Raw genomic sequence first — 16,443 nt, forward strand, 5'->3', positions numbered from 1 at the left:
AATCATATGCAACTACCATTATGACGTGATATATAACACAAACACAACAAAATAAAAGTAAAAACACCTGACACGACCTAGCAATTAAGGTCAAATTCGATCACGTGATGACGTGTACACAATCAATCAATAATGTACTCGTATGTGGAGTAGCGGCCAAGGTCAACAGTTAGAATTTACAGATAAGTGGTCTTTTGGTTTCGTGGTCTGCACTTTATCAAGTGGAGGTGGGGGCTAGAAAATCACTATATATATATATATATATATACATACATATACACACACATATGTATATATATATATATATATATATATATATATATATATATATATATATATATATGTATATATATATATATATATATATATATATATATATATATATATATATATATATATATATATATATATATATATATATATATTTAAATATTATATATATATATATATACATATATATATATATATATATATATATATATATATATATATATATATATATATATATATATATATATATATATATATAAGTGTTACCTAATTGTGAAATGTAGTTAATTATGGTTTGTTGCTAGCTGTGGCCCTGGCTGAGACACAAGGACCTGCGCCTAAGATTGTCAACGGCTATGAATCAGCTCCAGGAGCGCGCCCTTACATTGGGTCCTATCAGATTTTCTTGGACGACACTTGGCAACACATCTGTGGCTGTACGCTAGTCACACCCAACAAGGTACATAACTCTTATCTTTTTCTTGCTTACGTTATGTACGTTGTGCGATTTTGTGTACACATCCCTTTCTGTCATGTCCATATGTTTCTTCCTGACGGTCAATAAACTTTTTGAAAATTGCACTGATACGAAAACCTTTTCCGGTATGTGCTCAAAACACATTGTGTAGATAAAAGTCGAATTCATAAGATTCAATGACCTCGACACATGAAATATATATAGGTCAGCACTATGTATGTGTATCACTAAACAGGTACCCGTCAGGGCTGGGTGAACTCACGTACGTCCTACAGACACAAACCCGGGATCCGAAATCAAACTTTTGGGTTAATAGTCACTAGTTCTGATTTTTGATCACGCCCTTCCCTGACGTGGAAATACACAGAAGTTAAAAAAAAAATCAACTAAAAGATAAATACATTCACCAAATTATAAGTTCACACGAAGACACTTTTTAAAACGTTACAGGTAATAAAAAGTGAAGTCTAAAATGTAAACCCTGAACACAGTTGAAAAACATAACGTTTTGTGAGAGAGATCTTTAATTCCAATAACCGCCGGTCTAAACTATCTAGTTTTATGAGAGATATCTTAAGTCCAACACCCGTTGTTTTAAACTATCTAGTTTAAGTTTTATGAGAGAAATCTGTGAGCCGGAACGGAGTGGTCTAGCGGTAGAGAGCTGGACTGCTAACCCGTAAGTTTCAAGTTCAAATCCGGGTTCAAGTCAGTAGACCGTCCGTGAGTCCACCCAACTCTGATGGGTACCTAACTCACGTTAGGAAAAGCAAAGTCGGCTGGGTATAGTGCTGACCACACTATCTCTTCATATGCCGAGGTCACTCTACTTCACTTACCGGCAGGTTTGAAAGGGAAATTTATCTTTTATTATAGTTTATGTTGTAACGGACACCTATCTACCAGCCAGATAGAAGGTGAACGCCCCCGGATTCTTTCTTTGGGGTTATATGCAAATGACTTAAAGCCTAAATGAATGGACATTAACTCAACAACACACTAGGGCTCGATTTCGATGTCTAGGGAAAACTAGTGTAACTATCGAAGTCAACAACTCATTCAATCTGCATACAACCTTTAATAAGCGAACACAGTTGTGGCAGATCACAAGGTTAAACAAGATAAAATATTTAGTTTAGAAAATAACAAAACCCAACTTACAAAGCGTAAGAAAAAATACTATCACAGATTCTAACACTGTATAAAAATAGCCACAGGTCACACAACACTGCTATAGTATCAAAAATCACTTGGCGACAAGTAATATAATATTAGAACACTTTAACAACTTAGGAATGCATAGCACACTCAGGACTAAAGTTCTCTCACGTTCAAATGGTCAGAATGGATTGCCGGACAAAATGGACGGCCTGGTCATAATGGACCGCTTGAGCAAGGTGGACTGCCTCGTGTCGCCTGTGGGCGATCTAGTTAAAGACTTAGGCGACAGGGGAGATTACTTTTAACTCATGTGGCCATTGGTTGGGGTGGTCATCTGGTCTGAATTAATCAATCAGATCTTGATGGACAATTTCCACGTCTTAGACACTCTTAGTAAGACAGTGGAAAAAACCCGGTAGTTGCACCATCAACCCATATATGGTATTAACACAATGTCAAAATAAAACATTACTGGACCTAAGTAGGTCACAATGTTTTATGAGAAAAATCTCCGAGCCCAACTCCCGCCGATCTCAACTAACCAGTTAAAGTTATTTGAAAACAAAAAGTGTAAGTCATACATCCGATGCTCTCAACTTATCAGGTCATCACCGCGGCCCACTGTGTGGTAGCGTTCCCAGGGATCCCGTGGAGGGTCCAGTTCGGATCCAACCAGCTGTTCGACCAGACCAGCCCCCACGTCCAGTACAGGAACGTCTCGGCCTCCGAGCCCCACGAGGGCTACTACCCCGGGGACAACTACCCTAACGACATCGCCATCATGACCCTGGAGAGAAGCGTCCGGATCACTGACTACGTGCAGGTATTTCAGCCATGATCTGCTATTGAGTTTACAACTAAATATGTCACATACTTTTACGTTACTTGATGTTTTTAAAGGACGATGATGTTATATAATACTAAACAAACTTTTTGTTTTTAACTAGCCATTAAAACAATATTTTAAGATCAACATATAAGGTGAAAGTATTATCATATATAGTCAGCAAATAATTGATTTTTATATTTATTTTAAATTAATATAAATTACCCTAATCGGTTTTTGTATCTTGGTGATTATTGTTGTGAAAAATGTAGCGGTTTAATACATCCGATGACTCGACACAATCAGGTCAAGTACCATTTTAGAAAAGATGATTGTCGAGGCAGATATAGTAGAATTTATCTGTTTCTCAGATGTTATAACTTCCTGCAGGGAAGCAAAGTCTTGACCCATACGAATAAAGCCAATCTTCTGAAAAACAATTTCCACAAAGTTTAGAGATATCTTTATCCAACGATATCTGTCTTGTACCAGCTGGCCAAGTTATCCGAGCACCGCGGGTACCCCTACCCAGGGGACACCTGCCTGATCGTGGGGTGGGGCAAGACCAAGCAGTTCAACCCAGACTACTCACCTGAGCTGCGTGAAGCCAGGACCGTTGTCCTGGACACCGAGACCTGCAACAACCTGTTCCAGACTTTAGCTGGAGACTACTATGACCCGACGCTCGTTGCTGATTCTAATCAAGTTTGTCTGTCTGACAGAAGTCGTAAGTCATCGTGGGATCTGGTTTCATAAACACTTTGCGAGTAATAGAATACACTGCTGCGTTTACACGATTGAATAGATCTATATTACATTTACATGCATACATGTACATGCATACATACATACACAAACACAGTCTCACACACACAGACACATACAGGCACACATTCTAACACACATTTAGACAGTCATAAAGACACACACCTAGACAAGCACGCAGACATAGACTAAAACACACAGACACAAACACCCACACATACATACATATAAATCTTTGTTTTCTTTAATAACGACATGCCATAACTGTGCACATTTGACAGAGTCCACTGGCACTAAACCTACAGCTTGTTTTGGTGACAGCGGAGGCCCTCTGATGTGTGGTCGCGGGTTCAAGTACTTATCAGGAGTCACATCTTGGGCTTATTCTTGTGACGGTTAGACCCCTTTGTATTATATAATCGCGCTCGTTATGCGTGTAATCCATCGTTTAGTGTATTTTCACAAGCGTGTTTACTTTAGTTTTACATTATATGACATTATGGCCACAGAACTAGAGTACTTTTGTCACATAGATTACATGATATTATGGCGAAAGATTTAGCGTATTTCTGCACATCTAACCAGTGTTTCTTGCAGACTTTATTCTCCGGTGGGGGGGAGGGGAGGGGGGGCATTTGATATTTATTTTTGCATTTTTTGAGGCCTATACGACATCTTACACATATTTGTGTTTGATGTTTTGTGTTTCATGTTTTGTGTTTGATGTTTTGTGTTTGATGTTTTGTGTTTCATGATTTGTGTTTGATGTTTTATTCCCAGGTGAGACCCCAGTTGTGTACACCAGAGTTTCATCCTATGTCAAGTGGATTCACGAGAGGCTGTCGCTCGTTGGAGAATTGGCGGGTGGGCTGTAGCAATTAGGTGTAGTGCAGGTTGTAGCTGTAGCTTTTTGTGTAGTGCAAGTTGTAGCTGTATCAATGAGGTGTAGGACAGATTGTGTAGCTGTAGCTGGTTGGCGAATAGGCTGGTGGCCTGTAGCAATTAGGTGTAGAGCAGGCTGTTAGGGCTGTACAATCAAGTGAAACTTTCGAAAAAACAAAATTGTCATTACATTTCTTGTAGTCTCATTAAACTTGTTATGTCAGGAAATAAAATCCATTGCAGTTTGTTACTAAATTTGTTCATACTTCCAACTTTAAACAGACGACAGAACCCGTAGTATCCAAAACCAATCAAACAAGGAGCGTATATTTTATATTCAAATCAAAACCTCTCAAATGTTCTTACAGATTATACTCTCATAACTGAAGTTGTCAAAAATTTTTATCTACTTTTTTACCTACGACAACGTCTTTATATCTTGAAAACTAACAGCTGCTTAGCAATAATTTTGGTTTTTCAAAAGTACACAGCCACCCCCCCCCCTTCATACACCGTTCACTTCTTCTTTGCAAAACCATCGCATCAAACAGCTGACATAAAATCTCACTGCAAGTTTAATCGTGATGTCTAGTTAGGGAAAAACTAGTGCTTCTCCTTCCCCCACACAGCTATAGGGGATGGTGGCGAATCTACTGAGGGTAGGGGGAGGGTCAGCCCTTGCTGTTGTGTATGTATGTGATAATTAAACGATACACACTTCCCAATTAATTGAATTCTATGGTAAAGAAGCATTACGAAACGCGACATTATTTTTATCATGTCATCTAGAAGTAAAAAAAGGAACTATAGGGCATCTTTTATTAACTATTATGATTGATATAATCGATGAATTACTCATTACATTGAAATAATACTCGCAATGAAATAAACGATCTAAGGGAAATAACAGTTAAAATGTTTTAAGAGTTTAAATTTTACTTGTTCACTCCCTTGATTAATGTCGTCACTCTTTATCTTTAAATCTTTATTATTTTTTTTTTGCCGACGGAAACTGATTTCCCCCACCAAGAATTTAGTGTTTAATAAGAACTAAGGTTCTGACAGTGGGTCTCCATATAAGTTTAATACATCCGCATATCTTTGAATTCATTTTAACCGAGAAAACTTTTCTTTTCCCATATATTTTCTATGAAAACAAGCTTGATCATAAAATAGCCTTTTTGTTTATTCACACGCAAATTGTATGGTAACTGTGTATTTTAAAATTAAGAAAAAGAACCATTTGTTTCCATTACTTAGTTAGCATTTTTTTCACAAAACATTAAATATACTGCAAGAACAACCACAGCAACCAAGCCAATATGTCATAGTTCTATGAATGTATATAAACATTAAACAACACCCTTTTATTCGTATGATGCGATGCCATAGTTTAAGTGAAACAAAATTATTCCATAGAGCTTACCCTGATGCAATATACAACATAACGAACACCATTATTAAAAGACTTTTTTATTTATTATATTCTAATGAAGTTTCAATACCAAACACAGTTCAAATCAATTTTGAATTAATTTTAGTCCTTATCTAACAAAGCGCCGAATTTAGTAGTAGAGACTTTTGCCTGCAAAAAGAAAAAAAAAACATGAATAAAAGTAAATTATTTGCATTTTATAGTTCTTTCACTCCCCTATTCTCACTAACATCTCTCTGTCTCTTTGTCTCTGTCTGTCTGTCTGTCTGTCTGTCTGTCTCTCTGTCTGTCTCTCTCTCTTTCTCTCCCTCTCTCTCTCTTTCTCTCTCTCTCTCTCTCTCTCTCTCTCTCTCTCTCTCTCTCTCTCTCTCTATATATATATATATATATATATATATATATATATATCTGTAGTGGTAGAGAACTAGACTGCTAACACGAGAGTCTCGAGTTCGAATCCGGGTTCAAATCAGTGGGAAATCTCTGAGTCCACCCAGCTCTGACGGTTACCTAAGTTACCTAAACCTGTATTCCATTACAGGGCTTAGCTCCTCCAAGTACAATGTCGATATCGTCCAAAAACCTTTATGTAATCAAGTTTAGTACCACATTTAGGTAGCTAGCACCAATTAGAATTATATCCCCTTGGTTTCAAATGACACCTTCGATCGTGTAATTACAGAGTTAACACCCCTGGATTTATCTCCACTGGGTTACTTCCCTTAAATACCCTGTTTCACTGGTTCTAGAAGTAAAAATTAGAAACAGCAAGGCAATGCTCACCGAATCCATATCCCAAACCTCCGTATCCAAGACCTCCAAATCCCAAACCGCCGTATCCGAAACCGCCGAAACCAAGACCGCCGTATCCAAGTCCACCGAATCCAAGTCCTCCGAATCCGCCATAGAGACCACCGAATCCACCGTAGCCCAGACCGCCTAAACCGCCGTAGAAGCTGGCTTGTGCGCTCATGGAGAGAACGGCGAGGGCCAGGATAGCGAGGGCAATCTTAGACATGATCTGTGGATATAGGAGGGTAGAGAAATCTTAGACATGATCTTAGACATGATCTGTGGATATAGGAGGGTAGGGCAATCTTAGACATGATCTGTGGATATAGAAGGGTAGAGCAATCTTAGACATGATCTTAGACATGATCTGTGGGTATAGAAGGGTAGAGCAATCTTAGACATGATCTGTGGATATAGGAGGGTAGAGAAATCTTAGACATGATCTTAGACATGATCTGTGGATATAGGAGGGTAGAGCAATCTTTGATCTGTGGATACAGGAGGTTAGAGCAATCTTAGACATGATCTGTGGATATAGGAGGGTAGAGCAATCTTAGACATGATCTGTGGATATAGGAGGGTAGAGCAATCTTAGACATGATCTTAGACATGATCTGTGGATATAGGAGGGTAGGGCAATCTTAGACATGATCTGTGGATATAGGAGGGTAGAGCAATCTTAGACATGATCTGTGGATATAGGAGGGTAGAGCAATCTTAGACATGATCTGTGGATATAGGAGGGTAGAGCAATCTTAGACATGATCTTAGACATGATCTGTGGATATAGGAGGGTAGGGCAATCTTAGACATGATCTGTGGATATAGGAGGGTAGGGCAATCTTAGACATGATCTGTGGATATAGGAGGGTAGAGCAATCTTAGACATGATCTTAGACATGATCTGTGGATATAGGAGGGTAGAGCAATCTTAGACATGATCTGTGGATACAGGAGGGTAGAGCAATCTTAGACATGATCTGTGGATATAGGAGGGTAGGGCAATCTTAGACATGATCTGTGGATATAGGAGGGTAGAGCAATCTTAGACATGATCTTAGACATGATCTGTGGGTATAGAAGGGTAGAGCAATCTTAGACATGATCTGTGGATATAGGAGGGTAGAGAAATCTTAGACATGATCTTAGACATGATCTGTGGATACAGGAGGGTAGAGCAATCTTAGACATGATCTGTGGATATAGGAGGGTAGGGCAATCTTAGACATGATCTGTGGATATAGGAGGGTAGAGCAATCTTAGACATGATCTTAGACATGATCTGTGGATATAGGAGGTTAGAGCAATCTTTGATCTGTGGATACAGGAGGTTAGAGCAATCTTAGACATGATCTGTGGATATAGGAGGGTAGAGCAATCTTAGACATGATCTGTGGATATAGGAGGGTAGAGCAATCTTTGATCTGTGGATACAGGAGGTTAGAGCAATCTTAGACATGATCTGTGGATATAGGAGGGTAGAGCAATCTTAGACATGATCTGTGGATATAGGAGGGTAGAGCAATCTTAGACATGATCTTAGACATGATCTGTGGATATAGGAGGGTAGGGCAATCTTAGACATGATCTGTGGATATAGGAGGGTAGAGCAATCTTAGACATGATCTGTGGATATAGGAGGGTAGAGCAATCTTAGACATGATCTTAGACATGATCTGTGGATATTGGAGGGTAGGGCAATCTTAGACATGATCTGTGGATATAGGAGGGTAGGGCAATCTTAGACATGATCTGTGGATATAGGAGGGTAGAGCAATCTTAGACATGATCTTAGACATGATCTGTGGATATAGGAGGGTAGAGCAATCTTAGACATGATCTGTGGATACAGGAGGGTAGAGCAATCTTAGACATGATCTGTGGATATAGGAGGGTAGGGCAATCTTAGACATGATCTGTGGATATAGGAGGGTAGAGCAATCTTAGACATAATCTTAGACATGATCTGTGGATATAGGAGGGTAGAGCAATCTTAGACATGATCTGTGGATATAGGAGGGTATGGCAATCTTAGACATGATCTGTGGATATAGGAGGGTATGGCAATCTTAGACATGATCTGTGGATACAGGAGGTTAGAGCAATCTTTGATCTGTGGATACAGGAGGTTAGAGCAATCTTAGACATGATCTGTGGATACAGGAGGTTAGAGCAATCTTAGACATGATCTGTGGATACAGGAGGGTAGAGCAATCTTAGACATGATCTGTGGATACAGGAGGTTAGAGCAATCTTTGATCTGTGGATACAGGAGGTTAGAGCAATCTTAGACATGATCTGTGGATACAGGAGGTTAGAGCAATCTTAGACATGATCTGTGGATATAGGAGGGTAGAGCAATCTTAGACATGATCTGTGGATACAGGAGGGTAGAGCAATCTTAGACATGATCTGTGGATACAGGAGGTTAGAGCAATCTTAGACATGATCTGTGGATATAGGAGGGTAGAGCAATCTTAGACATGATCTGTGGATACAAGAGGGTAGAGCAATCTTAGACATGATCTGTGGATATAGGAGGTTAGAGCAATCTTAGACATGATCTTAGACATGATCTGTGGATACAGGAGGTTAGAGCAATCTTAGACATGATCTGTGGATACAGGAGGGTAGAGCAATCTTAGACATGATCTGTGGATACAGGAGGTTAGAGCAATCTTAGACATGATCTGTGGATACAGGAGGGTAGAGCAATCTTAGACATGATCTGTGGATACAGGAGGTTAGAGCAATCTTTGATCTGTGGATACAGGAGGTTAGAGCAATCTTAGACATGATCTGTGGATACAGGAGGTTAGAGCAATCTAAGACATGATCTGTGGATACAGGAGGGTAGAGCAATCTTTGATCTGTGGATACAGGAGGTTAGAGCAATCTAAGACATGATCTGTGGATACAGGAGGGTAGAGCAATCTTAGACATGATCTGTGGATATAGGAGGGTAGAGCAATCTTAGACATGATCTGTGGATACAGGATGGTAGGGCAATCTTAGACATGATCTGTGGATACAGGAGGGTGATGGGGGGGGGGGGGGGGGTGGGGTAGAGCAATCTTAGACATGATCTGTGGATACAGGATGGTAGGGCAATCTTAGACATGATCTGTGGATACAGGAGGGTGATGGGGGGGGTGGGGTAGAGCAATCTTAGACATGATCTGTGGATACAGGAGGGTAGGGCAATCTTTGATCTTTGGATACAGGAGGGTAGAGCAATCTTTGACATGATCTGTGGATACAGGAGGTTAGGGCAATCTTAGACATGATCTGTGGATAAAGGAGGGTGGGGGCGAGGGTGGGGTAGGGTAGAACTAGAACAATCTTAGACATGATCTGCGGATACAGGAGGGTAGAGATAGAAAGGTAGGACATTGGATAAAACAAGGAGATCCGGGTAGGGCAAGGGGAATATAGCAAAGTTATGCCCGATCTGAGTGGAAACTAAATTATCATAAATGTTTAACGCTTAAAATGATATTGTATTGAAGATAAAGAACTATTCACAATGTGGTGACATACTCAGTTCAAATCAATCCTTTATCCACTGTAACGTGATACGAACAAAATGATTTATGGAAACCTAGTTATTGACAACGGTTAATTTTGCTACCTTTTGATTGGATTACATTAAGTATATGTTTAAATAAAGTTATTCTAAATAAACAATTTTCTAATATAGATAACAATTAATTTGCTTTTTGTTTAAAATATAAAGTAAACAACAACGGCTACCTACCTTATTACTCGTCGGAATTTAGTTTAAAAAATTGCTTGTTTCATTTATAAAAAAAAACAACAACTGAAAACAGTTAAATCTATCCGGTAAAACATTCTGAAGTGTCAAAATGAGCGAGTAAATTAAAATGAAATAAAATAGCTAAATAAAATATTTACTCACGTATGGCTTTGGATCTGTGCTTACCAAGGCAAAGGCGAATCGACTTAGAATTTGTGGTGACCTTTCGTCTATTAAACTCGCCTATTTATATGTTATGGCGAGTTTTTTTTTTTACCGTCGTTAGTTTACCTTCTGACCTACAGGCAAAGATAAACTTCCGGTTGTTTTAAGATGCGCTTTTTTTAACTTCCCGCGAGGCAATGATTCACCTTTCATGCAGTGTATTTTGAAATTGATAGATTTAATTAAAATCTAATTAACTAGGATGGGTTAACCTTGAGATATTTTCCCTAAATCAGTGAATATCTTCAAAAACGTTTGCAGTAAAATTTAATCACTGGCTGGATAATAAATCGTTTGATTAGATTTAATCAGCACGATTAAGGATTAGTGATAAGCGCTGAAAGTCACGTTATGTAGGAAGTCAGCAACCTTTTAAAGAGCAGGTATATGAGTTACATTTGCTATGAAATGATTCACTGATCCGTGTTAAAGCTTCTACGTTATCATTTGTTTTCAAAGTTGTTGAAAATGCCGGGACATTAAAGCAGAAATGAGCGCCACAAATTGTTTTCATATAATCGTAGGACTGTGCAGTGGCATAGCGAGGTCGGGTGTCACCCGGTGCGGCACTTAATGATGTCACCCCCCCCCAGAGGCGTAGCGACCCTTCCCGTGGACAAACTTTCAATTTACGATTTGCACCCCCACCCCCCCTCAAACTTTCAATTTGAGCCCCCCCCTCAAATTTTCGATTTGCACCTCTTAAAAGAATATTTAACACTCGAATTAATCACTTAATTAAGTGGAATTATCATTTTTTTCTATACATTTTGCTATTTTATGCCTTGGTGTCACCCCCCCCCCTAAATGGTGTCACCCGGTGCGGTCCGCACCCCCCCTCTCGCTACGCCTCTGTGCCTGTATAACAACAATAACCGTTAACAAGGAAGTCTCGAGTTCCTGTGTCCACTCAGCTCTGACGTGTAGCCGAGTCGCGTTAGAGAAGCAGGGGCGGCTGGGCGTGGTGCCGTGACCTTCACCGGTACCGTTATCGTGGCCGTAACCTTCACCGGTACCGTTATCGTGGCCGTAACCTTCACCGGTACCGTTATCGTGACCGTAACCTTCACCGGTACCGTTATCGTGACCGTAACCTTCACCGGTACCGTTATCGTGACCGTTACCGCTAACGTTACCATAAAATAATTTGAATACGTATTATTTATATACATTTTAAAAGATAAGTTTACCGTTGGTATTTATATAAACCGTGATTTCATGAACATCATTAACGCTAATATTACTGTTAATTTTTTGTTCAAGAAAGCAGTAATTTCGTTTTATGTGACGGCATAGCAAGGGCGACTTGATAAACAATTTCCTTCTTGCAGCTTCGGAGTAATAAATGCACCTATGTAGTTCCTCTATTGTAAGGACAACTCTTATTTTGTGAAATTGTTCTACATGGGTAGATTGCTCACCTCCCCTTCCTCCCCGCCTTCCAGAACGAAATAGAAATAATGTATTTTAGAAAGAAAATTTATACTTTAACATGTGTCTTCACACAGAAATTGAAGTTCTCACCCACACCCGAAAGTTTCCAGTCCCCCCACCCCCACCCCCAGGAGGAAAAAATGTCTAAAAAAAATTCTGATGTTATATAAAATGCGAGGTGCTAGTCTAAGAAACTCTTTATAATATTAGTTTTGAATGTATTATTTGTTCAAGATAACATACATGTCAATGGTATATCCCCAGCCATAGAATGTCTGATAAGTTGTATTTATTCACTACTTCAGTGACGCATTCACTTTGCCGTTGGGTTTAGCCCCCACGTGTTGCACAGAATTGGAATATGTAATCGGGATTTTCCTCATATGGGTATATTCTACGGGGTCGGCCTAGGTTCGGGACTTGTCATTTTGCTTTTTGCGGCTTCCGCATAATCTTCCAAGAAACATGAGGCGTACGTGTGGGTTAGTATAGGCCACTTATCGTCCAGGGTAGAATAACATTAATATATTTATATCCCAATGTTATGCGTGGCGAATGTGAATATTTAGCTAATAAAGCTTTTTGATTTAGGTAAATTTTAGCTTTGCTTTTAGAATGGTTTTGACCGTCTGTTAAAGTCTGAAGGGATAGCGTAAACCAGTTAAGGTAAGTTACACGTTTTAAATAAAATAGAACGCGATATCTTTTTGGATACATTTTTCTTAAATGTAGGGTTCAGAGATTTATTTAAACATCAAATAGAAACGATGTATAGTAAAGGAACCTTTTTAAACCAATATTTATTTTAAAATAGTAAGGAAAATAAGCCAGTCTGTCTATCTGTCTGTCTGTCCGTCTGTCCATCTGTCTGTCTTGTCCGTCTTTTCTGTCCGTCTGTCCGGATTTGAATATTTGAGGGCACCAGTAACATGGACTAGAATAGAAGTTAGAAGAGAATTAAAACAAAACATTAACCACTGCAAGGACCAACACGAAAAGGAAGTCCTCAGCACTTAGAATTAGAATAGGGAGACCAATCGCAAGGTAAAGAAAATTGAAAGATTTGACAAGTAACTTAAAAAGGATGAAAGAAATTGCTAGAACCTTTTAAGGCATGAATACCAACCCCAGTAGGTCAGTGAATGGCAAAAATAGGAAAACCATTACAAGTCATTCCGAACAGAAAAACCGCTGGACTAGCACTTCACGGAGATGTTAAATAGACCACCCCTACCAATTAATCCAGACATACCACCAGCATCTGAACTGCTAAAAGTGAACACAGATTCACCTACTAAGGTTGAAATCACTAAAGGCTTCAAGAAGATTAAGAATACTAAGTCAGCCCGACCAAATGGAACCCCACAAGCGGCACTTAAGACAGAACCTTCTGTGACTGAAGATCTGGGAATAAGAACTGATACTTCGAAATTGGGATACCAAATGAAGCTACCAAGGAAAGGCGACCTTTCTCAATGCAACAATGGAAGAGGAATGATGCTTTCATCTGTCTCTAGCAAGGTAGAGTAATATCTCATAGGCTAGAAATTATGACCATAACAGGCAGGTTTTTGTCAGAACATAGCATGTGCTGACCACATAGCCACTAAGCACGTAATTATGGAACAGTCAAGTGAGTGGCAATCACCTCTCTACATGACTTTGGAAGATTTTGAGAAGTCATTTGCAAGTGTGGACAGAGATGTCGTTTGGATATTAATGAACCACTATAGAATCCTTCCGAAATTCATCAACATCATCTAACATCATCTAACAGCTCTATAAAGACTCAAACTGTCAGATTATCAACAACGATTTGGCCAACGCTTTGCCAGTGAAAATCAGAATACAGCAAGTCTGAACACCATCGCTAATGATCATTAATAGTCATTGACTGGCAGTAGTGGATAAGGGGGGGGGGGGACTGAAAGAGCAGCAGCCAGTGGGCCGATTTTAAGGGGCCCCCACATTTTCTCTTACAAACCATAGTAAATTTAATTTTTATTCAGCTTCAGTGCCTTTATAAGGAATCCGGATGGGTATATTAATAGATTTTTTTGAACTACTGCAACTGTGAACTTCAGTTATCTGCAACTGATATTCAATATAGTGTACAAACCGGTTTGAAATTCTGCACAAAAAAAAAGTGGCCCGAATTTCGGAGCTGCCCTATAAATTGAATGCATAGGAAAGAAAAACACTAAAGCTCTTATCACTATACATTTGTTGGTTGCTTGTTGAAAAACAATTCTTTACATTTTGTGAAAAAAAGTAGCCCTTTACGTAAACAGTATAAAAGTCATGGAGCTCTTCTATTCACCTGGAGCATGAGCAGAACACTTTGTTGAAATAACCAAGACATAGAATTTCCCATTTTAAAAAAGGATAGCGTATCAACAAAAAAAAAAACAAAAAACAATGAACAATCCGCACGAAAAGGACCTTTCAACCACACCCACACACATCCACATCCACACACATACACACACGCACGCACGCACGCACGCACAACACACACACGCACACATCCACACCCACACGCACGCACTCACACACACGCACGTTCAGGCGTAGCGACCCCTCCTGGCTGGCGCTCGGGGCGAACTTACTATTTGGAACCCCCATTATATATATATATATATATATATATATATATATATATATATATATATATATATATATATATATATATATATATATATGTTACTACCGAGTCTATTCCACTGCTCGGCAACACCAAATGTTACCGAGTCTATTTACTAGTATTGCCAAATGTTACCGATTTCACTGCTGACCTTTGACCAGCACACAACATCGACCACAATATAGATACTCGGAAATGCAGGTTTACATTGATCTCTTTATTACACGAATCAATAGAAATGCTCCACATAACAATGCATCAATGGTCCACAAGAATACAATGAACCAACTGACCCCCACTGTCCTCACTAGTCCTAACATAACAGAATGCACGTGTCCATCGTTCCTATTCTCACGAATCACACACGTCTACACCGTTCAGTAACCAACTGGGTTCTCAACTGTCCTCAACTCCAATACGTCGTCTTATATATATCCCACGTACATGTAATAGTTTCCACTCGTTGCATCAGCCTGTTGAACTGCGCAGCTCTATCGTATCGCTTCCCAAAATACGCCTTGGCTTTGTGTTCGTTATCAGTCTACCATCTGCACTATTGCATCAGACTGTAATACATTGTTAACCAAAGTCTTTAGTTGACAGACTGTATTGCGTTCTTATCGTCCCTAGTAACTTACACTAGTTACATCCACCCCCGCCTTTATTTTGTGTGTTTTCAACCACAAACAACGCTTGGCAGGTGCACTCCTTCAATGTCAAACGCACCACCGTAAAAAAAAATTTATTGTTCCACTCACTGTCAATGTCGTCACCTTCGTATAAGATTGACAGTTATCCCTATTTCACATTTCAAATGTGTCTACATCATATTCCTCAGACACAAAGCAGTTCTAGAATTCACATCCACCTTTTTTCGTTTGGTGTCTTCACCAGTTCATTTTTATAGCTTTTGAACAGTCTGCTCTCATCCCAGCACGACCATGAAAGAATTGATGGTTGCTGACGAAAAATTTCGTATTCATTCTGTTTCTCAAACTTCTCCGCGGACCACTTATCTGATGGTCTACTGTCTCTCTGCTTCTGGGAGGATCGGGATCCTCATTGTTGCCGTTATCCTCCACTTGTGTATCGCTGTTGTGCTGTTGATGGTGACATGGTTCCGGGATGGGTATGTGAATTTCCGTTGTTGTTTCCGGTTCCCTAATTGTCTTAGGTTTCTTTGTGTGTAAATGCTCTTCTTGACTATGCCAATATTTCTTTAATTGAGCAATATTCGCCCACCGATCCGGTTTGGTGTGATTGGTGGGTCTTATTTTAAAGGGGCCACCTGCTACTTTAGGCATCTCCACGACTTGCCATATCTCCTGTCCCCAGAGGTCGTGGATTTTGTTTCTGCCTAATGGGTGGCTACGCAGTAATACTTTGTCGTTTAGTTGGAGTGGCGGGTCTTTTGTCTGTACCCGCGGTTCTCTTCGCCGTGCTTCATGTTCTAGTCTTCCTTGTACCACCCTGTACATTTCTCTTATTCGTCTCATATGTTCATTCACATATTCCAGTGCGGTGTATGAGCCAGTCATACTTTCCTTTTTTCCTAGGAACAAGTCAAGAGGGAGTCGAGCCTCCCGTCCGAACAGTAACATGTGTGGCGAAAAGCCGGTTGTGGCATGGGGGGTGCAGTTGTATAGATATACCAACTCTGGGAGAAAATCAGGCCAACGTTTTTTCTGTTCAGGTTCTAGAGTACGCAGCAAATCATGCATGCTGCGGTTGAACCGCTGGCACTGTCCGTTTCCTTTAGGATTATATGTGGTTG

The 16,443-nt window shown here is 39.6% G+C and overlaps 2 protein-coding genes across 2 annotated transcripts; one reads left to right on the top strand and one right to left on the bottom strand.

The window, feature by feature from the left end:
- Positions 1–142: 142 nt before the first annotated feature.
- Positions 143–4,375, top strand: LOC131956819 (fibrinolytic enzyme, isozyme C-like). The gene is made up of 6 exons (XM_059321420.1): positions 143–227; positions 576–730; positions 2,514–2,732; positions 3,228–3,462; positions 3,782–3,895; positions 4,281–4,375. Exons 1-6 carry the CDS (start codon positions 143–145, stop codon positions 4,373–4,375), a joined length of 903 nt encoding a protein of 300 aa, XP_059177403.1.
- Positions 4,376–5,817: 1,442 nt separating this feature from the next.
- Positions 5,818–10,600, bottom strand: LOC131956835 (shematrin-like protein 2). Its single transcript, XM_059321443.1, has 3 exons — positions 10,529–10,600; positions 6,601–6,838; positions 5,818–5,967 (listed from the first exon to the last, which is right to left on the bottom strand). Exons 2-3 carry the CDS (start codon positions 6,833–6,835, stop codon positions 5,948–5,950), a joined length of 255 nt encoding a protein of 84 aa, XP_059177426.1. The 5' UTR covers positions 6,836–6,838; positions 10,529–10,600; the 3' UTR covers positions 5,818–5,947.
- Between the last annotated feature and the right edge of the window lie 5,843 nt (positions 10,601–16,443).

This window comes from Physella acuta, unplaced genomic scaffold (assembly GCF_028476545.2).
Source record: "Physella acuta isolate Inbredline_101_S28 unplaced genomic scaffold, ASM2847654v3 ptg001177l, whole genome shotgun sequence".
In the NCBI taxonomy this organism is placed as follows: domain Eukaryota; kingdom Metazoa; phylum Mollusca; class Gastropoda; family Physidae; genus Physella; species Physella acuta.

Bases quoted from the DNA above. Each gene is read 5' to 3' on its own strand.
- LOC131956819 (XM_059321420.1), top strand. From the start codon at position 143: ATGTGGAGTAGCGGCCAAGGTCAACAGTTAGAATTTACAGATAAGTGG. The intron at 2,733-3,227 runs GTATTTCAGCCA...GTCTTGTACCAG, and splicing joins GGATCACTGACTACGTGCAG to CTGGCCAAGTTATCCGAGCA. The intron at 3,896-4,280 runs GTTAGACCCCTT...TTTTATTCCCAG, and splicing joins TTGGGCTTATTCTTGTGACG to GTGAGACCCCAGTTGTGTAC.
- LOC131956835 (XM_059321443.1), bottom strand. From the start codon at position 6,835: ATGTCTAAGATTGCCCTCGCTATCCTGGCCCTCGCCGTTCTCTCCATG. The intron at 5,968-6,600 runs GTGAGCATTGCC...TTCTTTTTGCAG, and splicing joins AGGTTTGGGATATGGATTCG to GCAAAAGTCTCTACTACTAA.